Source organism: Microcaecilia unicolor, chromosome 6 (assembly GCF_901765095.1).
Source record: "Microcaecilia unicolor chromosome 6, aMicUni1.1, whole genome shotgun sequence".
Lineage (NCBI taxonomy): Eukaryota > Metazoa > Chordata > Amphibia > Gymnophiona > Siphonopidae > Microcaecilia > Microcaecilia unicolor.
The window spans coordinates 176593033-176615203 of record NC_044036.1 but is presented as its reverse complement, the minus strand read 5'-3'; the positions used below and the strand labels follow the sequence as shown (position 1 = coordinate 176615203).

At 44.3% G+C, this 22171-nt stretch overlaps 1 protein-coding gene across 2 annotated transcripts in view; it reads left to right on the top strand.

Annotated features, from left to right (window-relative positions):
- The window catches only part of STAB1 (stabilin 1), a 299279-nt gene that overhangs the window by 114334 nt on the left and 162774 nt on the right, over positions 1–22171 (top strand). For both annotated transcript variants that reach the window (XM_030205497.1, XM_030205496.1), the window contains exons 23-31: positions 2887–3073; positions 5147–5240; positions 6017–6175; positions 6927–7022; positions 9600–9695; positions 12061–12108; positions 14476–14606; positions 19523–19634; positions 21634–21711. In XM_030205497.1, coding sequence (XP_030061357.1) covers positions 2887–3073; positions 5147–5240; positions 6017–6175; positions 6927–7022; positions 9600–9695; positions 12061–12108; positions 14476–14606; positions 19523–19634; positions 21634–21711 — 1001 coding nt within the window. The remainder of the gene's footprint in view (positions 1–2886; positions 3074–5146; positions 5241–6016; positions 6176–6926; positions 7023–9599; positions 9696–12060; positions 12109–14475; positions 14607–19522; positions 19635–21633; positions 21712–22171) is intronic.

Genomic DNA, 22171 nt, shown 5'->3' with positions numbered 1-22171 from the left:
TCTTGTTCTCTATGCCTGCTGGGCAAGCCTCCCCCCCCCCCCCCCCCCCCCACACACACACACTTTCTCTCCCCATTGGGTCTATTGGAGTTAGTCTGCAGCACATCTCCTCTGGGAACTCAAACTGCCTATGCTGTATTTTGCTGTATTACCCCCTTCAAGCTACAGTGATGCTATCAAGATTTTAACGATGTAAAGGTATGTTTAATAAAGGCTTGATACATCGCCTTTCTTAAAAGAAATTAACCAAAGCAGTGTACAATTACACACTACAAAGCAGAATGAAAGAAACTACACTAATTGTATACAGTGGTGTTCCTAGGGGGGCTGACACCCGGGGCGGATCGCCGATGTGCCCCGCCCCCCCGGATGCAGCGCGACCCCCCCCCCCCAGCGAAGGGACACCCCCGTGAAAGAACCCCCCGTCCGGGTGCATGCCGCTGGGGGGGGGGGTGCTGCGTGCGCCTGTCCGTCGTTCGTTCCATGCTCCCTCTGCCCCGGAACAGGAAGTAACCTGTTCCGGGGCAGAGGGAGCATGGAACGAACAACGGACAGGCGTGCGCGGCACCCCCCCCCCCCCCCAGCGGCGTGCACCCGGAGTGGACCGCACCCACCGCCCCCCCCCCCCCCCCCAGGAACGCCACTGATTGGATAGGAAAGGAAAGAAGAGAGAGTGAGAGAGGAAAAAAAAAAACCTGCAAACCAAAGTCCCCACAAAGTTGCTAACCATAGAATCGCTGTACTGTGCCAAATAACTAGCCATCTGACTGAAAAGCTAGGGGAAATGTGTTTTGAGAGCAGCACCAAACTTAAGGTAAGATCTAACAGCATCATTACTCAGCATGTTGTTGAATTTATTCCCAGCTTCTTTCTTGCATGGAGAGAGAGATGGTGAACAGACTCCCAGTTTTCAAGGCAAAAACTCTAGTCCAGCACATCTGAACTGATTACTGCATTAAAGAAGATTTTGGTTCAAGAATTCTAAGTCTTCTCATAGTGCTTTTCTATATGGTTTAAACTGCATGCCAATGACCTCGGTGAAAGGGCAGAACAGTTATTTTTTTTTTTACTTATTGGTACTTGTATCTCACATTATCCCAAAACAATTACAGTTCAATGTGGCTTACATATATTAGAAAATTGTATTACAATGAATGAGATTTAAAGATAACAAAGTTATGAGGAGAGATAAATATTTAACAAGTACAGAGTTGTGATAGGTAATTATGATGAAATTATTTGATATCTTGAGGCAGGAACTTTATAAACTACTACTATAAATCATTTCTATAGCGCTACCAAGTAAATTTTTAGGGATTTGCAAAAGGATAAGTAATAATCATTGTATCTTATTGCTTTAGGAAGTGAATCCTACCATTTTGTGCCCAAATAGGAAAAGTCACAATTAAATATAGATTTGTACCTGATATTCTTCCAGTTACGGAAATGAAGGATGAGAGAGTCTCTAGCACCCAGAAATGTGTTATGAATTGGGAGGTCTATCAAGTTTTGCATATAGTCAGGTGCCATTCCGTAAAGTATTTTGTATATAAAGGTACAGATTTTAAAAATGGACCTTGCTTTTATTGGGAGCCAATGTAGTCTGATCAATAGTGGAGATGCTCTTTTGAATCTGGAAACTTTGAATATCAGTCAGGCAGCTGTATTTTGCATTGTTTACAGTTTCTTTGTTAGCCATTCTTTGTTTCCAGCATATAACACATTACATATAGTAACATAGTAGATGATGGCAGAAAAAGATCTGCACGGTCCATCCAGTCTGCCCAACAAGATAAACTCATATGTGCTACTTTTTGTGTATACCTTACCTTGATTTGTATCTGTCATTTTCAGGGCACAGACCGTATAAGTCTGCCCAGCACTATCCCTGCCTCTCAACCACCGGCTCTGGCACAGACTATATAAGTCTGCCCAGCACTGTCCCCGCCTCCCAACCAGCCCCCCCTCCCACCACCGTACTAATGCTTGAACCAGGGATCAAAAAGTTTCATTTGGAAAAAAATGGTCTTATTCTCTTTAGTTTCCATAAGTTTCTAAAAACCTTAGTGTTTACTGCAGATACTTAGTCTTCAAAAGTTAAGAATTGGTCTATAATTATACCTAATATTTTTGGTTTAGATTCTAATGGATATGTGATTTGGTTGATTGTGAAATTGTTATGTGGAATGGAGGAAAAAGGATTAGTTAGGAATTTAGTTTTATCCGTATTTAATTTAAGATTGAAGGGTGATGCCCAATCCTCCATCAAATCTAGACCTTTCTTGATAATATGTAATATTTCTGTGAGCTAATTATCTAAAGGCATATATATATATAGTTATATCATCTGCGTAGATATGTGAATTAAAGGCCTTGCCATCCAGAAGCTTCCCCAATGGAGCCATCATGATATTGAATAAGATTGGTGAGATTGGTGAACCCTGTGGAACTCCACAGACCGGAGTCCAATGGGGAGATGTGGACCCTGACATTTCTACCTGAGAAGATCTAGATTTTAGGAATCCCCTAAATCATTTGAGAACTTCTCCACTTATTCCAATATTGTCTAATAGTGTGAGTAGTATGTCATGATTGACAACTTCAAAAGCGCTGGACATATCAAATTGATGGACTATGATCTTCTTACCAATGCTGATTAATTTCTAAACTCAGCCACAAGGGCTGTCAGAGCACAAAGCTGCAAACTTCAGTTAGAGTTAGAAATGTAAGTCCTATAGACTCCCTCTCTTCAGTGCCTTGTGTAAGTTCCTTTACCAAAGAGGTACACTGTCATAACCATAAAAATTAAAAAATATCTTGTAGAGCACTGATGGTGCTAAATGCATCTAACAACAGTTGAATTTTCCCTCTGTGTGCATCTGACAGATTGCCAGTGTGTACATGGAGTCTGTGATAACAGGCCTGGAAGTGGAGGGGTGTGTCGGTCTGATTCTTGCAAAGCTGGATTCACAGGAGAATTCTGTGACAGAAGAGCAGAACCTTGCGGCCCATCTACCTTATCTCTATATTGCCATCAGCATGCTGTCTGTGAGTCTAGCGGACCTTCTGTAAGGTAAAAGATAGTCTCTCAATGACAAGTATGTATTCACATCAGGGAGTGAAAGACTGACCTACTGTTTAGAGCCAGTGGACTGTGAACCAGGAAAACCAGGGTTTAAATCCCACTGATACTCCTTATGGCCTTGGGCAAGTCAGTTCACTCTCGATTGCTTAGATTTTAAGTTCTCTGTAACAGGGAAATACCTACTGTACTGCAATATAACTCACCTTGAACTCAGATATGAAAAAGTGAGTAATTCAGTTTTGTAATGGGCGCTAAACTGGACTGTACTGGAGTAGTTGAGGAATAACCCCATGGGAAATTTAAAAGGCTGCTTTGCAGTTGTTGATGGTGAACAGCTCCATGCATGGAACAAAAAGATAAAACTATAGGAAGCGTGACTAAGGACGGAGAACTGCAGTGGATGCAGAACTGTAATTATATTGATTGTGGATGATCATCGGGGTCAAATTTTCAAAACGTTATAGGTACCTAATGTTGCTGGGCACCCAATAATACAAAAGGAAAATCTTTAGCAACAAAACAGATGAAAATCAAAAATCAAAGCTAAAGAAACAACAAATTAACTCAAAATCAAAAACAGGAGGAAAAAGACCTCAACAGTCAAGACCCCAGCAGTATTTGAGCAGTGAACCTGCACACGTTAGTCTAACTCAGTTTTTATCAATGATCGTAGAAAAAACCTCCTGATTCTGTTTTTTAACTTAATATATGCACTAAAATATCATCAAAGAAAATCATCTTAAGCACTTAGCTTAGAAATCCCAATAGTAAGTAAGCCCCTCTGGGAACTGAGAGGGCAGAGATCCCAATTTAGAACACTGTTTCACTGGCCCCTAAGTTTAGACATAAAAAGTGGGTGGTTAGGGGGGTGGAGTTAGGGAGGAGGAAAAAATGTTAGTCACTTATCACTAATTGTTGCATCCCTAGAGGCTCAGAAATGTAGGCAAATTTATTGCAGTCTTAAGATTTGAATCCTACCAGTCAATGTTCACTTTCAAGTGTCGGCGCTTTTTAGAATGCTGACCACCACAGGCCAAGATACACCCAGATAACTAGTGCTGGACCGTATCTGGCTACCAACATGGACCCATTGAGAACCAATGAGAACTAGTGCTTTTTCTTTCTATCAGATTTTGTCTGGAACAATTTGCCCTGAAGCTTCTTATAAGAAATTTAAAACCAACTTAAAAACACACCTGTTTTCAGCAGCTTTGAACCATCTTTAATGCTGTCAGAATGAGAACAGAAGCCATCATGATGTTTTTATACATCTCTGTTTTTATTATGTAAGCGCTGAATTTTTAAATCTCTGTGAGATTGGGTACTTCACTGTCCTTTTTTGGGGGGGGTCTTTATTTTGGAAAGTTAATTTATAATTGTACATCGCTTAAGTTGGCTCGTCCAGAATTTGGTGATTTAACAAAAACCATAAATAAACATAAACACATCTTGATCTTGGGTGACTGCCGGGAGTTACCTGGGTACTGGCAATTTTTGAAGGTGAAAACTGGATAGCTACCTGGTTAACTTAGGACACTGGTTAACTTAGGGCAGTCTTTTTTTTCTGTAGCTATCTCAATACTGCCACTGAATATTGGCAGTACCCGCATAACTGCTGGCGTTGCTCTGCTTCCACTGCAGCACTGACTGTATAGTGCTACAACAGTCTGCCTGGACTTTCAGTGGCACTATCTGGGTAAGTGCTTCTGAAAATCTGGGTTGGACTCGATGAGAGGAAGTTATCTGCATTTTTATAAGATGCTTGTGTGATGATCGTGATTGTTGAGTTTAATTATCAAAACCTTTGGGGGGGCCTGCAGGCTAAGGGCTTGAAAATTAATTGGGGGGGGGGGGGGCGAGGGTGTAACACTGAAGGTTCACCTAGGGTGCCCACCATCCTTGTGCCAGCTCTGGTAAAGAAGGAGGGATTAATGTACTTTGAAGAGCCCATGCAAACCAAGTTTGCCTAGGCAATATGTTAGTTCAAGTGCTTGGTAGTAAAAGTAACTCTTGTACAGAGATGAAGACCCAAAATAAGGAAACATCTGTTTTCCATTTCAGATGTTCCTGTGCAAATGGATATGAGGGAAATGGTTTCTCCTGTCAGCCCATAGATTTGTGCAGGAAGCCTGAGAGAGGTGGTTGCTCTATAAATGTAAGTATGGAAGAATAGACTGCAGACAGGGGTCGACGAGCTTTTAGGACTGAGTACTTTAATGATGATATACTGCTGAAAGAAATGTCCCCAGTAAAAGCTGGTATTGACAATCCCTTCCACCCTTCAAGCCTTGGCCTCCGAATTCTGGCCTCTTCTGGGAGGAAGGAGCCCCACCAATATTCTTCCACTGCAATGTTGATCAATCAGCCCAGCCACCCGGCACACCACTCACTTTCCAATGCTACCACTAGTGTACCTCCTGTGTAATGGAATAGCTTTTTGAACCCCTTTATTGGACCCCTTAAAGGCTGTGCCTAAATTGATCAGTGTAAGTTCTGGGAAGAGATCCTGTTGAGGGAGGGGGAGAGAAAAATTGTGTTCTCCTTCCCCCTCCCATCCCCAGAGGAGCCTGGAATTTGGAGGCCAAGGTTTGATGGGTAGAAGGGATTGCTAATACTAGGTTTTACAGGTTCCTTAAGTGGCCAAACATCATCACTAAAAGACAAGGGGAGGTTTAATTGATACCATATATCAAGTAGAGTGAAATATGACTGGGCTGTTACAGCTTCTGAGAAGAAGATGGAATTCCTGTAAAATAACTGTTCCTGTCTAGACTAGGATGTCGTAATTATTTACTTCCGTAATGTTGGTTCTTGATCAATAATCACCTCAAGAATTTTTGCTTCTGTCTTTACCACAAGTAGTGTCTGCAAACAGAGCCAAGAGTAATGGGAACTGTACGCAGAACAATTAGATTTTGCTTATCTTTTCAGGCTGTATGTACTACTACAGGTCCTGGTACTGCCACCTGCCAATGTAATGAAGGCTGGACAGGAGATGGACAAGCTTGTGTCCCTATAGACAACTGTGCTTCAGAAGACAGAGGAGGTTGCCACATCAATGCAGACTGCATTTTTGTTCAGCCTGGACAGGTAGTGTTTGCCTGGAATAAAAATAATGGATACATTTGCTACAAGGCTTATCTTCATTTGGAAAAAATGTTTCATGATTTGTTATTTCATCCTTCTGCCTCCCTCCTCATCTCTTTTGCTTCCTGTTGTTAATTTCTCTTCACCTTTTCTTCTCCTCTTTCCCTCTTTTTCTCTGTCTCCATCTTCATTCCCTTCTCTTCTGGCTACTTTGTGTTCCTGAGTGATGGGAACCATGACTGTACAATCACTTTGCTTCCCCATTAGCCCTATCTGATGCCCATAGCAAGTCACAATACATGACTTTTCCCTCATAGTCCCCTGATTACTGGAGGAGTGTTACTCTGAGCTATTACTATAATATTATCAGAACACACAGGCAGGAATGCAATGCTGATTGGAAAGGAGCAAGCTTCTGCTGAGCCCCCACTAGCCAACTCTGTGACAGAATGAAACATACAAAAATAAACAAAAGTAACAGTTGGATTTTGGAGTAATAGATATTTTCAGTAGCCTGAGTGAGTCTGAGGGGAAAGGATGAAGTTATCAATACAGGCTGCCATTAAATGTGTTATTTCATTGTAATGCCAGTTATTTGTAACTAGGTCTCATTGCTTAAACTGGGGACTGTGCTAAAATAGTACGAATTAGAGTTAAATAACACATCTTAAAGGAAGCCCGTGTTGATAACTTAGGCCCCTGATATTGCTCAATCTGTCATATCCTTAGCAGTCTGTTTCCTTTCTCCCTTCAGAACACATGCACATGTAAGTTGGGCTATGCTGGCGATGGGGTTTTGTGTGACCCCGTGAACCTATGTCTGGAAAACAATGGTGGCTGCCATGACCTGGTAAGTAGGACAAATGCCTCATGAAATGTTCCACTATAAAAGGTTGTCCTCCTCATGTTACAGAAAATCTCCTGCACTGATGAGAAATCTGGCATGATTGTGCTCTGTACAGCATTCAATTGATTATCTGTTGTCACACATGCATGTGATATGATAGACATGATACATCCCTAAAAATTATGGTTATCTGGTGTCCTTCAGCTGGACCTGAGGCCCTCAGAAATGTTCGTGCAGCTATAACCTAGGCTGATGGCAGTACTGCTTTTCAGTTCAGCGATACTCCATGACTGGTTGTTTTAGAGGAAGGAACAGTACTGATGTGTACACCAGTAAGTCTCCTCAACTGAAGTATGGGTAGATAAAGAGGCATATTTTCAAAGCACTTTGGGAGGCTAAGTTCCATAGGTTTCTATGGAACTTTGGGAGGCTAAGTGCTTTGAAAATGAGCCCCAAAGTGACTTGCCCAAAATTAGCTGGAGGAGTTATAATCTCTGCAATTTTCTTGACTGTTCAGTGCTTTGGCAAGTAAGCCATACATTTTAATAGCAATATACAGTATTCTTCCTATGTAAAAATGATATCTGCCTATACAGCGACCCCCCCCCCCCCCCCCCAGGAGGTTGGAGGTCCTGTAATGCCTATATGAAGTGAAAGGTTCACACCATAAGGTATGTTTTGCCTCTGAAGCAGAAATATAGCCATGTCGGACACACTATTTAATTCAATTATTAATAAAGTCTCTTGTTCCTTTTATCACCATGTCTGTTCCAATGTCTTCATTCCTTTTAGAAATTGTGAACTGTTTGCCAGTTTGTTTTCTGGGACCTTCCCTGATATAAAGGACAGGACATAAAATGGGGAAGGAAGTGCTGGCTTTGCCATCTCAGTCCTGTTATCTTATAGAACACCCTAGGCGAACCATCAGCTATACACATTTCACCCACCAAGGGGCAGCTCAAGACTCTTCTCCCTCCCTCTCATGTCCAGCCTCTCCCCTTCCCTATCTCCTCACCCCCAAGGTGTCCAGCATCTTTCTTTTTCCCTACATCCCCACCCCTGAGGTTGTCAGTATCTCCCCTTCACTCTCCCAACTGTGAGATGTTCAGTATCTTCCCTTCCATGTCCTCCTCGAGGTGTTCAGCATCTCCCTTCCCCCCTCTCTCCACCTAAAGTGTTCGGCATCTCCTCTTTCTGTCTTGAGATATGAAAAGTAAACCTCATTATAGGAAACGTTTGGCATGAAGAAAGTGCTAAAGTAGCTTAGATATGTGGGACAGAGTGTGAGATGAGGAGAGAAGAGTTGACTTTTGCCACCTCAATTCTTTTTGATTCCCCCCCCCCCCCCCAGCTTTATTATTCAATTGTCAAAGTACAATTAATGAAAAATATACAATATTTCAAAGCAATAGGCAAAGGATACAATAATCACTATAGTCCACAAAAAGGAGTGAAGACAACAGTAGAAAATCATGTCAAAAATAGTATTATTTAGGCTTGCTATCTTTATTCAAACCCCAGTCAATTATTTTAGCCACCTCAGTCCTTTTATCTTACAGAATACTGACACCCAATGGCAGGGATCTGAGCACCTCATTAAGGGGTCCTTTTATAAAGGCGCACTGAAAAATGTCTTACGGTAGTGTAGGCGCGGGTTTTGGGCGCATGCCGATCCATTTTTTAGCGTGCCTGTACAAAAGGCCTATTATTTTTTTTGCCGAAAATGGACGAGCGCCAAAATCAAAATTGCCACGTGTCTATTTTGGGTCTGAGACCTTATCACCAGCCATTGACCTAGCAGTAACCGTGGTAACCGGGCAGTAAATGACCTATGCGAGTCAAATGCCACTCGGTGCGAGTCCGTTACACATGCCCAAAACTAAAAAATATTTTCCAGATGCGTATATTGGATGCACAACAAAAATGAAATTACCACAAGAACCATGCGGTAGTCGGGCGGTAACTCCATTTTGGCAAGCGTTGGGCCCGCATAGACGCTTATGTGGCTTAGTACAAGGACCAGTGGCGATCCTAGGTCGGCTGCCACCTGGGGCGGATCGACGCTGTGCACCCCCCCCCCCCAGGTGCACCAGTGGTGATCCTAGGTCGGCTGCCACCTGGGGCGGATCACCGCTGTGCACCCCCCCCCCCCCAGGTGCAGCAGCATCCATCCCCCCAGGGTGCAGTATGACACCCCCCAGCGCAATGACACCCCCCTCCCCGGCGCATCAAGTCCCCCCCCCCCCCCGGGTGCATTTTTGGCTGCTGGAGGGTGTAGAGAGCTGCCGCGCGCCTGTCGGCTCCACTGGCTCCCTGCAGTGCTCCCTCTGCCCCGGAACAGGAAGTAACCTGTTCTGGGGCAGAGGGAACAGGGAACCAGCGGAGCCGACAGGCACGCAGCTGCTCTCTGCACCCTCCAGCAGCGTGCACCCGGGGCGGACCGCCCCCACCGCCCCGCCCTTGCTACGCCACTGAAAAGGACCCCTAATTTTAATTTAATTTATATCTTATATTTTCACCCAGAGGGGCATACTAGGTAGATAATAGACATGCTCCCATCTTATTCTCTATTCCCTACAGGCGAAATGTACGCCCCTTGTAGGGGGTGAGAGGACCTGTGTTTGTCCTGATGGTTTTCAAGGCAATGGAATGATATGCTATGGAGATGTTCTAGTGGTAAGTGGAATCTGAAAATTTAACTTTGTAGTTGTTTATTAACTGGTAAATGGGATGAGGGACAGCTTTCAAAGTGATTCACAGGAGCAACAGGTATTTTATCTGCATTAATGGGCTGTTGAAAATTTCCCTTGCTCAGTGTGCCTTTAGTCTGTGCCTTTAGCTAAATTAAGAAGAAGTGCTCCCAAGGGTTAAGTCAGGGATGTTGCATGTAGATGGCATTTTCAACCAATCGTTCCCAGCAAAATCTACCTGCAGAAAAAGAGGATGCAAGTGTCTGCTGATACTTTTGTATCCACTGGGCTATTGTAGTGGTGTACAGTTGGGGGTAGTGGGTTTTGGGTGAATTTTGGAGGGCTCAGCAGACAAGATAAGGGAGCAATGGTGAGATATGTACCTGGGAGCATTTATATGAATTCCACAGCAGTGTCCCCTAGGGTGCCCCATTGCTCTCCTGGGATGTCTGGGGATCAGTCTGCTAAAAATGCTGGCCCCTCCTACATCCTAAATGTTTGATTTTGTGCATTTTTAACTTGTGCAATTTATTTTTCCAAAAGCAGCCTAGAAAGAAAAAACACAAAGCACAAAACCTTGTTTGAAATAGTATTTTTGAAAAAAAAGATAGACGTTTTTCTTTTTTCAAAAATGGGTATATTTCCTATTTGTATTTTGAAATTTTAGTGCAAAACGTCCAAAGTCTAACTTAGATGCATTATTGAAAATGCCCCTAAGTGCTTTAAAAATACACCTCCACATATTACTCTTGAGTGTGTACTTGTGTATTTTATAAAATACATGTGTATATCCCAGCTCTCTGCCCCCTAGACTCCTACAGGCAGATCACTTAAAAGTGAGGACACGCTTTGTGTGTGTTTACTTTTATGCATGTATGCAGTCACGCAGTCACGCAGATTTATAAAAACTTTTCTATATGTAAAACAGGCTTTTCATACAGCAAAATCTTTTTAAAATATCCCCTGAAATGGTTAATTAACTAAAAACCCAGTGTGAGGAGTTTTACACTGAATTAGAGAGCTGCACGGCTTCCGTCCCCGCGGGAATCCCGCGGAACCCGCGGGATTCCCGCGGGGACGGAGGCAGTTCATGCGGGGTTCCCGCGGGGATGGAAGCAGTTCTGCGGGGTTCCCGCGGGGACGGAGGCAGTTCCTGCGGGGTTCCCGCGGGGATGGAACCAGTTCTGTGGGCTTCCCGTGGAAGTGTAAGCTGCACCTGCACCAGCCTCTCATCTACCGAATACCAATTTATTTGAGTGCTGTCTCCTCCTCCTCTTCTTCCTTGCTTTAACAGCATAAATGTGGAAAGTCTTCCATTAAGGAGGTGGTAGAGTCACAAATGATGACGGAATTCAAAAAGGCGTGGGATGAACACAGAGGATCTCTAATTAGAAAATGGAAGTTATATAAAAGCTAACCTTAAATGGCTGCATGTGTGTGGATGTGTCAAGTGACACTTAGATGGCGACTCTGGCTGTGATGAACTAGAGCTGATACCTGGCAGACTTGTATGTTCTGTGTCTCATACATGGCAATCTGGTGTAGGATGGGCTGGAAAGGGCTTAGACAGCAACTTCAGTGGCTGGAACATGAGGACAGTGCTGGACAGACTTTTACGGTCTGTGTCCCACAAATGAGAACATGAATAGGCTGGAGTGGGCTTCGATGGCAACTCCAGCAGTTAGAACATAAGGATGGGGCCAGATAGACTCCTGTGGTCTTTGTTCCAGAAACACGAAAGAAAGACCATAATCAAGTATATAATATCACACTCGTTGATTTAATGATGAATTGATCATGAGTGTGACTATTGGGCAGAGTGAATGGACCGTTCAGGTCTATTTGCTGTCACTTACTTTGTTACTATTAATCCTCTTTGCTCCCAGGCTGGTGCACAGACCTCAGCTCTGACACAGGCACGAGAATCAGATGTCACCTGACCTACTGGCGCGTGCATGTGGCGGCCTCTCAGCACACAATCCCAGTGAATCAGAGACAAATCTTACATGTGCGCACCAGAGTGTTCCAAGTTCCAACTTCCGGTCCGTCCTTGCCTACAGTGCTGTGGCTCAAATCCAGAAAGGGAGCTGACTGGAACTTTCTTTTATGTACTATTAAATTCTTACGGGGATGGGTGGGGATGGGTTAAATTCTTGCGGGGACGGGTGGGGACGGGTTGGGATGGTTTAAATTTTTGCGGGGATGGGTGGGTACGGGTAAGATTCCAGCGGAGATGGGTGGGGACGGGTAAGATTCCAGCAGGGACGGGCGGGGATGGGTAGGATTTCTGTCCCCGTGCAACTCTCTACACTGAATTAATTTTAACATACTTTACTGTTTTCTCTTTGAAGGAATTGTACAGTAACTCCGACTTTGCAGGCTTTTATCAGTGGATAAAGGTAAGATTTATTCATTAACTAAGAGCATTGTGATATTTATTTATTAAGCAGTACTAATGCATTAATGCACCTTAAAAACCATGTTAAAAGCCTATAATGTGTGATAAATGCTCCATAAGTACATTTCATTTAAATATTTATTACTCTCAGTTCCCATTAGCTTTAATGCAAAGTATTATTTTTTAAAAATTGAGTTATTTTGTGTTACCATAGATTTTTGTGAAAAATATTTAAGTGAGCAAATTAAAAGGCAAATATGTGCTAATCAGCACAGTGAATCTATGGTGTATCATTGTGTGAAAGCAAAAATATTCATTATTGCCATATTTTAAGGACACTTTCAGAGGTATAGTCAAAGCTTTTAGTGTCAATAAAAGCATATTAATGTACAATTTTATGTGCATAATTCCAGTGCTTCTATTGTGCTGCATGATTCTGGATTAGGTTCAAGAAAACAGATAGGCAATTGATCTACAAGATCTAGCACAGAGCAAAAAAGAAGCAGATCATGAAGATAATATTTAAAAAAAGGTTCTTGTGTTTAGTCTTAAGCCTAATAAAAAGAAAAATTTCAGACATCCAGGGCCAGCTCAAGGGATTGTGGTGCTCTGAGCCAACTTGCTTTTGTGCTCACCCCTGCATCTGCAGCGCCCCTTTCCAACTGCATTGGCACCCCTCTCATTGGCTCCCTTTGTCTCCCTTCTCTTACCCTCTCCCCACAGGTCCAGCATCTCACTCCTCCCTCCCTGCAGGTCCAAGATTGCTGTCTCTCCTTTCCTCCCTCCCTCTGGTCCTGCATACTTGAGGTGGGTTGCCAGAAGCAGCAGCGTAAGGACAGGCCACCACCAGCCAGTCTCTGGGTCTTCCCTCTACTGCATCCTGCCTCCTCTGATGTAATTTCACATGGGCGGTTCATGACAGAGGGAAAACCCAGGGGCTGGCTGATGGCAGCCTGTCTTCAAGCTGCTTCTGCTGGCAACCCATGGCAAGTTTGCAGGACTGCAAGAGAGGGGAGGGAGAGGAGCAATGCCAAACATGAAGGGAGGGGGGAGTAGAGGGAGAGAGAAGATAGACCAATGGAAGGAGAGAGGATGATGCTAGATCTGCAGGAATGGAGGTGGGACCAGGGGGGACACTGACAGTGATGTCAGAGTCTGGAGGATGGAGATTTTGGTGCATTTTATTTCTAGTGCTCTGAGCCAGTGCCCACTTGGTCCAATAGTTAAGCTGGCCCTGCAGACGTAGTGAATCAAGTGTTTAGCACTTTCCAGTTATGGAGGATGATTACCAAATTGTGCTAAGCAGTTAGCATGGGTGTTAAGAGTATAGTAGCCATTAGCACACACTTGTGTTAATGTCTACCACATACTAAAACCAGCCAACACAGTAAAAATGTTGCACAAGCAGCTTATTGTGGGTGGTTTGGACCAGGTAGGACATGGGCAGTAGTAGGGCATGGCTGATACTGACAGCACGTGGAATGATGCCATGGTGCCACTTGCTGTCATGACTGCCAATAGTATAGCCACTGTGCATGATAGGAAACATTCTGCCCACCAACCTACACAAGCTCCCTTCCTCTAATCCGTTCCCCCCACCACCATCACACACACAATGCAAGCACCTTTCCAGTCTGATCCATTCTTTGGTTACTCCCCCAATCAAGTCCCCCACACCCAGATAAGCATCCCTCCCCCAGAGATTAACCCTTCCCAACAGAAAACCCCCAGAGCAACCCTCCTTAACAGGTTCCACACCTGCTGACTCCTCCCCCTCCCAACATTTAACTGGAGGTCACCCTGGCAGTCTATTGGGCTGGGACAGGACGACTCCCCTCCACTCCACTCCTATCCTAGCACTGCTCCAGGTTCAAAACCCTTCAAAACAGTATTGTGGCACTACCACTAGAGGTTAATCTGCTATATAAATTCAATCCCTCCTTTATAGCATATTGGCCCCTAGTGGAAGTACCATAAGATTACTGCTGGGGATCACCAACACCATTTTGTACCCGGAGCAGTGCCAGGGCAAGAGCAACTAGGACCACTCCTGCCCCAGCCCAGTAGATCCACCTAATAAATTAGTCCCTGGGTGGATTGGGATATGGTGTTGGGGGGTAGTTGATGTCCGGGGGCAGTTCTATACTAGTGGGATGGCTTAATCGAGGTATTTATATTGGGGGGGGTGAAGATTGGGGTGCTCCAACTTGTCTTCTTATCAGTTTTTTTGTGCACTGGACTCAGGTGGCATGCATTGGCAGAGAGCATGAGTGTACCCACTCTATCTCTGTCTGTGATTTGTTGCTCGTATAGGCAAATACATTAAACAAATTGTTTTCCTTTGTCCATTTTCATGTCTGGAAAACAGAAATCACTCTTCACAATCCCGGAGGGAAGTAATGTAACAGTCCTGGTGCCATCTGAGGCCGCTGTGAAGAATCTGAGCCAAGAGGTGGAAGATTTCTGGCTGAAGCCTTACACACTGCCATTCCTAGTCAGGTGTGAAGAGCATATCTGCTGACTCTAGATCTTCCATAGTACGATGTTTTATCCATATAGGATTCCAGTGCACTTCATGTGGAAACATCCATGCAGTGGTGGCCCTACCATTAGGCCACCTGAAGCGAGGGACTCAGGGAGCACTCCCCTTCCCTCCTCAACCCTCTTCTCCATGTAATTCCCATATGCTGCCCTGTCACCGGCACCAGCCTCTTCCCCCTACTGTGGCTCACCCCTTGACATAACTTCCTGTTTCCTCAGTGGCGGGACGCGCAGTAGAGCGAAGTGGCCGGTGCCAGCGACACTGCAACAGGGCACCCTATGGGAATCACTGCTGCTGCTGCCTTTTGGAAAAGTAAAAAAATAAGGTAAATTTGGGGAACTGGGAAGAAGGTTGAGGAAAGGAGGGAGATGCCAGACCGGGCACAGGTAGGGGCGACAGGTTGCCTTGGTCCGCCCCTGCATCCATGCACCCATATCTGACATGCATGGAGTGATGGTATATTTCTGTTCCATAGATCACATGGAAACTTCCAAAGGGGACTTTGAGAGGGTGAACAAATGTATTTCTATTGGACTTCTCCATATCAGAACTAGATATGAATGTGCACACCCTGATTTAAATGTGGGCAGATGCAGAATACATAGATGAGCTCTGCCAGTCCTCTGCCCCCTCTGATGTCACTTCATGTTTCAGGGCAGAGGACCAGCAGAGCAGGCAGTGCTCGCCTGAACACTTTAGCCCCGCACCTGTTTCTTCTTGATTTGTCACCACTGCTGCTCTTTGGGAGAAGCAGAGGAGAAAAGACACCGGATAGAAGGTGGGGGAGTCTCTCTCTCTCTCTCTCTCTCTCTCTCTCTCTCTCTCTCTCTCTCTCTCTCTCTCTCTCTCTCTCTCTGTCTCTCTCTTTCTTGGGGAGAGATAGGAGATGCTGAATGGAAGGAGGAGGAGAAATGATGGATAGAAGAAGAGAAGCTGGATGAAAAAGGGGAGAGAGAGACAGAAAGAAGTTGTTGTGTAGAAGAGAGGAGACACTGGATGGAAAGGGGAGAGAGAGAGTGGAGGCACTGTCTAGAATAATGGAGAGAAAGAGGGAACATGCTGGATAGAAAAGGGGTAGAGAAAGAAGTTGCTGGGTAGAAGAGAAAGGGGAGGCACTGGGTGGAAGAGTGAGAGAAATAGGAGATACTGGATGAAAGGGAGGGAGAAAATGAGGGTAGATGCTGGCCGGAAGAATGACAAGAGAAACAAGGGAAACACTAGATAGAAGGATAGAGAATGAAAGACTAGACAGAAGGATGGAGAGAGAGTGGAGAGACTCTGGATGTAAGGAGGGGAGACACTAGATAGAAGGATGAAGAGAGAAAGAGAGAAGATGCTGGATGGAAGGGTAAAGAAAGAAAGGGAAGACCCTAGATAGAAGGATGGGGAGAGAGAGGAGATGGCTAGAAGGAGGGAGAAAAAGGGGAGATGCTGGAAGGATGGAGAGAGAAAAAGGAGAGACACTGGATGGATGGGTAGGAAGATAAAGAGGGGAGATGCTAAATGGAAGGATGAGAAAATAAAAATGGGAGATGCTGAATGGAAGGGTAGGGTGAGAAAGACACACTAATACTAGAACTGGACAAAACCTAACTCTTCCTCCTTGATTACCTAATGTGTTCTGTCATCCATGAACTTCAACACATACCACTCTGTATCTGTCATACCGGAATTGGCGATCACCATCACGGTACTGTGTAAGCCACATTGAGCCTGCAAATAGGTGGGAAAATGTGGGATACAAATGCAACAAATAAATAGATAGAAAGATGGGGAGACGCTAGATGGAAAGATGGGGAAAGAAAAATGGGAAAGATAGGGAGAGAAAGAGGAGAGATGCTAGGTAGAAGGATGGGGAGAGAAATGGGAGATGCTGGAAGGAAGAGAGAGAGAAAGAGTGGAGAAGCTGGATGAAAGGAGGGAGATAAAAGGAAGATGCTGGAAGGATGGAAAAAGAGGGACGATGCTATATGGAAGGATCGGGAGAGAGGGGAGACACTGGATGAAAGGACTGGGAGTGAAAGAGCGGCGGCACTGGATGGAAAGGGGGAGAGAAAAGAGTTACGGAAAGACTGGACGATAAGAGGAAGGGACATATGAGAGAACCAAGGTGAGGGAAAGATGGAAAGCTGTAGGTAGATGAAGTAAAAAGAGATAAATTAAAGACTGGATGGTAAGAATGAATTAAATCTGGCTAGAGAGGCAGAAAAATAAATTGAAGAAAACTGAAAGAAAAGGGAGGAGAAAAATAAATGACAAATGGATTGGAAACCCTGGAAAGAGAGTTAAAAGAAGGCAAATGAAAGTAAAAACCAGAGACAGAATTAGAAAAAAAAAATCCCCTGACAACAAAGGTAGAAAAAAGAATTATATTTTTAATTTAGGATAAAGTAATGTGGTAGCTATGTTAACAAAAGGTTAATAAAAACAAATAAAACACAAAATGGAAAATAAGATGATACCTTTATATTGGACTAATTTTAATACATTTTTGACTAGCTTTCAGAGACTAATTCTTTCATCTTCAGGTCAGGAGAGAATACCATAACAGCAATATACTGTCCTGACCTAACTTGAGGCAGGAGGTTTTGGCTTTTTCAAATGCCTGAACTGAGCATGAGTGGGAGTGCCGACATTGGCAGCTGAAACATGTTGCTGACTTCCGCACTGCCCAAACATCACAGTAGGGGGCTCGGGCAGTGGGCCTCTTTTGCTGGCTGGACTTGGGAATCTCTGCCAGTGATTCGACTGGTGCTGAAATTTTGGAGGGGGCTTGTCCAAAGTAGGGGAGGAGGTGAGGCCCCCTCGTGGTTACACCACTGGGGGGAATAGCTGCTGGAAAGGGGTGTAATAGAGCGCACTGAAACACTTCCTCTTACCATCCCTTTTGTCACTTGTGTAAATAAGGTATATTCTGGAATGGCCAAAGAATAGAGCAGCTCTTTCTACTGAAGTCTCCACCCCTATCCCTCTTTCTCCCCCCCTCCCCCCCCCCCCCCCCCCCCCCCCATTGTCTATAGCTTTTAGGAAAGGAGTGGAGGAGTGGCCTAGTGGTTAGAGCACCAGTCTTGCAATCCAGAGGTGGCCAGTTCAAATCCCACTGTTGCTCCTTGTGATCTTGGGCAAGTCTCTTAACCCTCCATTGCCTCAGGTACAAACTTAGATTGTGAGCCCTCCTGGGATAGAGAAATATCCAGAGTACCTGAATGTAAACCTTGAGCTACTACTGAAAAAGGTGTGAGCAAAATCTAAATAAGTAATAATAGAAATCCAGTCCTGTATATTTGCATTGAGTTCAGTCAGTTGGTTTCATGGCTGTGCAATGTCTGGGATTTTCCCCACAAACCTGCCTGGAGGCCATGAGTGCTGCAGTCATAGCATCCCTACATTACCAACACAAGCAATAGACAAGGCCTTTGACTTACTGGCCTGTTTTTATAACAGGCCACCTATTGGGAAGTCCAAAAAGGTACCTATTTTAAGTCTATTCATAAAGGCAGCATAGGCACCTATGTGCCTTTGTAAAATAAGGCTCCCAGCACAGGCTCCTGTACAGGGCCGGTCTTAGGGCGAGGCGACCGCATAGGGCCTCACGCTCAAGGGGGCCCCGCGCAGCGCACCTGAAGTCGCCCCGCCCGCCCAACCTCCAGTCCCCCCTCCCTATGAATTTTAAGTTACCTTGTCGTCGACGTCGGAGCGGCCGGCAGGTAGCAGCAGCCGTGAAAAGCGTGCGAGCTGCTGTGCGGCGCTTCAGGGGAGCCTTCCTTTTCCTTCCCTCGTTCAGCTCTGGTCCTGCCCTCGTTTTGAGGGCGGGACCAGAGCTGAGCGAAGGAAAGGAAGGCTCCCGAAGCGCCGCCCAGCAGCTCGCACGCTTTTCACGGCTGCTGCTACTACCTGCCGGCCACTCCGATGTCGACGACGAGGTAACAAAATTCAGAGGGAGGGGGGACTGGAGGTTGGGCGGGCGGGGCGACTTCAGGTGCGCTGCACGGGGCCCCCTTGAGCGTGAGGCCCTATGCGGTCGCCTCGGTCGCCTCGCCCTAAGACCGGCCCTGTACCTCCCTGCTCCAAGGCCTGTCTCTCTCTCTCTCCCTCCCTCCCACCCAACAGCTCCAAGGCCCCCCACCCAGCTCCAAGGCCCAGCTCCCTCCCACCCACCAGATCCAAGGTCCCCCACCCAGCTCTAAGGCCCAGCTCCCTCCCACTTACCAGATCCAAGGCCTCCCACCCACCAGATCCAAGGCCCCCCACCCAGCTCCAAGGCCCCCCTCCCTCCCCGCTCCAAGGCCTGTCTCTCTCTCTCTCCCTCCCTCCCTCCACACATCCCACATAGGCTGCAATGAGTCTTGTGCCATTCCCATAGTAGTGTTGCTGTAGGTGAATGCCTAGTCTGCCTAGTGGTCAGGCTGGCCCTGGTTTTGGAAAGGATTGGAATCCCTAAGCTTCTTACAATGGTTCCTATGGTTGTTGTTTTATGTCCTAACCCAGGGGAAAATATACATGTATTCACTGGAATTCAAAGTGAATTCAACCATTTGCTGAAATTTTCCATGGATATCCTTGGTGATTTTTCTCTAAATTCAATCTGAATTTGGTGGAAACTGCACAGAATTTTTATGAAGGAACGCGGCAAAACTGAAAAAACTCCTTCAGATTTCTCATCATGTTTTCCAAAGTTTGTAAGATTTTATTGGCTTATGAACACTGGGTGCAGCCCCCTTTTGTTTTCCTGTCTGTTTTGAACATTTCCACCTCTTGGCTATGGGTTCACTACTTTGAAACCAATAAAGATGCAAATGCAAAAAATTTTAAGATAAATTAAAACTGTTTAAGCTCTCTCAACTTAATTCAAAGGTGTCTTTTCTCTACCCAGAGCACATTTCCTTCGAGGCTCCTTTACAATTGATAAGCTCAAGCAATACGATGGGCAGGAACTATCTTCGCTTAACCCCCGTACGAAATGGGAGATAAGAAACAACAATGGTGTAAGTGACTTTTGACTTAGAAGTACTCTCATAAGCTCATGCTTAGATTGCTCCAACTTGCTTCTCACGGGGCTTCCACTGAACTCTTTCTCTTTCCCTTTCAATCTGTTCAAAATTCTGCTGCATGACTTATCTTCCACCAGTGTCACTACACTCACATAACCCCTTTCTTTCAAGTCACTTCATTGGCTCCATATCCATTTCCGCATACAGTTCAAACTCCTCTTATTGATTTACAAGTGCATTTATTCTGCAGTTCCTCAGTATCTTTCCTCTCTTATCTCTCCCTGCACCCCTCCTCAGGAACTCCATTTATCTGGTAACTCATTCTTATCTGTACCCTACCCCTCCACTGCCAACTCCAAGCTCCTTTTCTTTTCATTTTACTGCACTGTACACCTAGAACAGACTTCCTGAATCAGCTGCTTTTAACTCTTAACCCCCTATTCACCTGTTCAATACCCATGTTTGTTTTAATCATTCTCTAATGCCTTATTTGTCCTTTTGTCTGACTTGAATAGATTGTAAGCTCTGTTGAGCAGGGATTGTCTCATACGTGTTTTGTGTGCAACACTGCATACATCTAGTAGTGTTTTATGATTTATTTAAAATTTGATATACTGCCTTTAGAAAACATATCAAAGCAGTTAACAATAACATTTAAAATTAAAAGAAAGGCAGCAACTGCCCGGAAACAGAGCTCCATTACGTGAAAGGACAGAATAGCCTACAGAGAAGGCAGCAACACAGTCATATACAACAACAGATGTGGGACCACCATGAAGGAAGGATCAAGGGGAATGAGGGTTAGAGGGGATGAAAGCAAAAGGATGCTGGGGGAGGGGGGAACCATAAAAGGAAGAGGGACCTAACCAGTTACCAAATGATGCACACCTGGTCAACCTTGCACCCTAACTCAAACAAGTATGTTTTAAAAGCACTCCTAAATAGGTTATAGTTAGGTGCCGCACGCAAGGAACATGTGAGGGAATTCCAAAGAGCATGGGCCAAGTAGAAAAAGGCACTTGTATATGTAGAATTGCGTCAAGAACGAGAAAGCAGTGGGAGAGTGAAAAGAGATTCATTTGAGGAACATAGATGGTTCATCAGTTTGTAAGGAATTATAGCTGTAGCAAGACCTGAGAAAATAGCTCTGTGTACTAATGTGAGTATCTTTAATTGATAGCGATACCTCATGAGCCACCAGTGAAGTTGAAAAAGATGAGAGGAAATCCAAACATATTTCTTTAAATGACGAAGAATGCAGAATGGATTGAAGATGTTTAATAGAGAACTTTGAAAGACCAGCATAAGTAGAATTACAATAAACAATACAAGAAGTGATGAATGTGTGGTAAATTGTCTATAAATCTGAAATATCCAGAAGAGATCTCAATGAACAAATTTGATGGTGGTAAAAAACAGGTTTTTACAATTGCAGAAATATGAGATTGGAAACAGAGCTGATAATTAATTAGGATACCTAAATATCTGAAGGAGTCAACTAGTTATAGGTGACCCAGACAGGACAGGAGATAGAGTTGGACAAATAGAGTGATTAGAAAACTAAATGGTGACTGACTTAGATGAATTCAGAATAAGCCAATTATTAGCTAACCATAATTCAATGATATGAAATAAGTAGTAGAATTACTAGTAAGAATTGATATTGCTGGTAACAAAAATCCTTTGGGCCAAAATTGTCTTTGCTTCAAATCCCAAAGAATGTACTTTTACTTTGAAAATTGCCTACAGTAAAAGTTCCCACAGGGATTTGCATCCACTTTTTTAGATGATAATTTTTTTCAATTAAATTATGCATAAATTTACCTTCCCTAATCTAATCTCACCCTGGGAATGCCTTCACTATAATGTGAGTAATATTAGGTACATTTTGCAACAAAGTGCTTACTTAAAGCCACATACAGAGTGTGCAGTTTTAGGACAAGGCTATATAGCTGAGCTTGGTATCTCATGGTGCTATTTCCTTTTCCACCAGACTGTCGTCATTCAGAATGCAAGTGTTCTCATAGGTGACATTCCTGCAATCAATGCTACTATTTACATCATCAACAAGGTAAGGCAAGAACTCTGTGTATCGGACTGCAGAGATGTCTGGCTGATTTTTTTTTTGGGGGGGGGAGGGGATTTTGCACCTAAATTGAAGAACCAGCAGAATGATGAAATCTTCAGGAATGAAAATGGAAATGGATTCCCTCGAATTTGGGCCTCCATTTTGGATTTTTGTTGAATGTTCATCAGATCTACTGGGGAAAAGTCCAACAGGTTTCATTAGTGGATTGGCTGAAAATCCAAACATTTCCATCCAAGAAGTTAATCTTAAAATCATCTTTTTTAAAAATCTCAAAAGTGCATCTACAATGAAAAAACCTGGAGGCCCAGTTGCTGTAATCTTCTGCCTTTTAGTGCCTGCAATCTGAGCTAATACAGCAGACCCCTTATAGAAAATTTTTATGTGATCTTGCCTCCTTTTTGCACTCCTGGAAGCCTCCAGTTAAATAATATTCTGATATCAC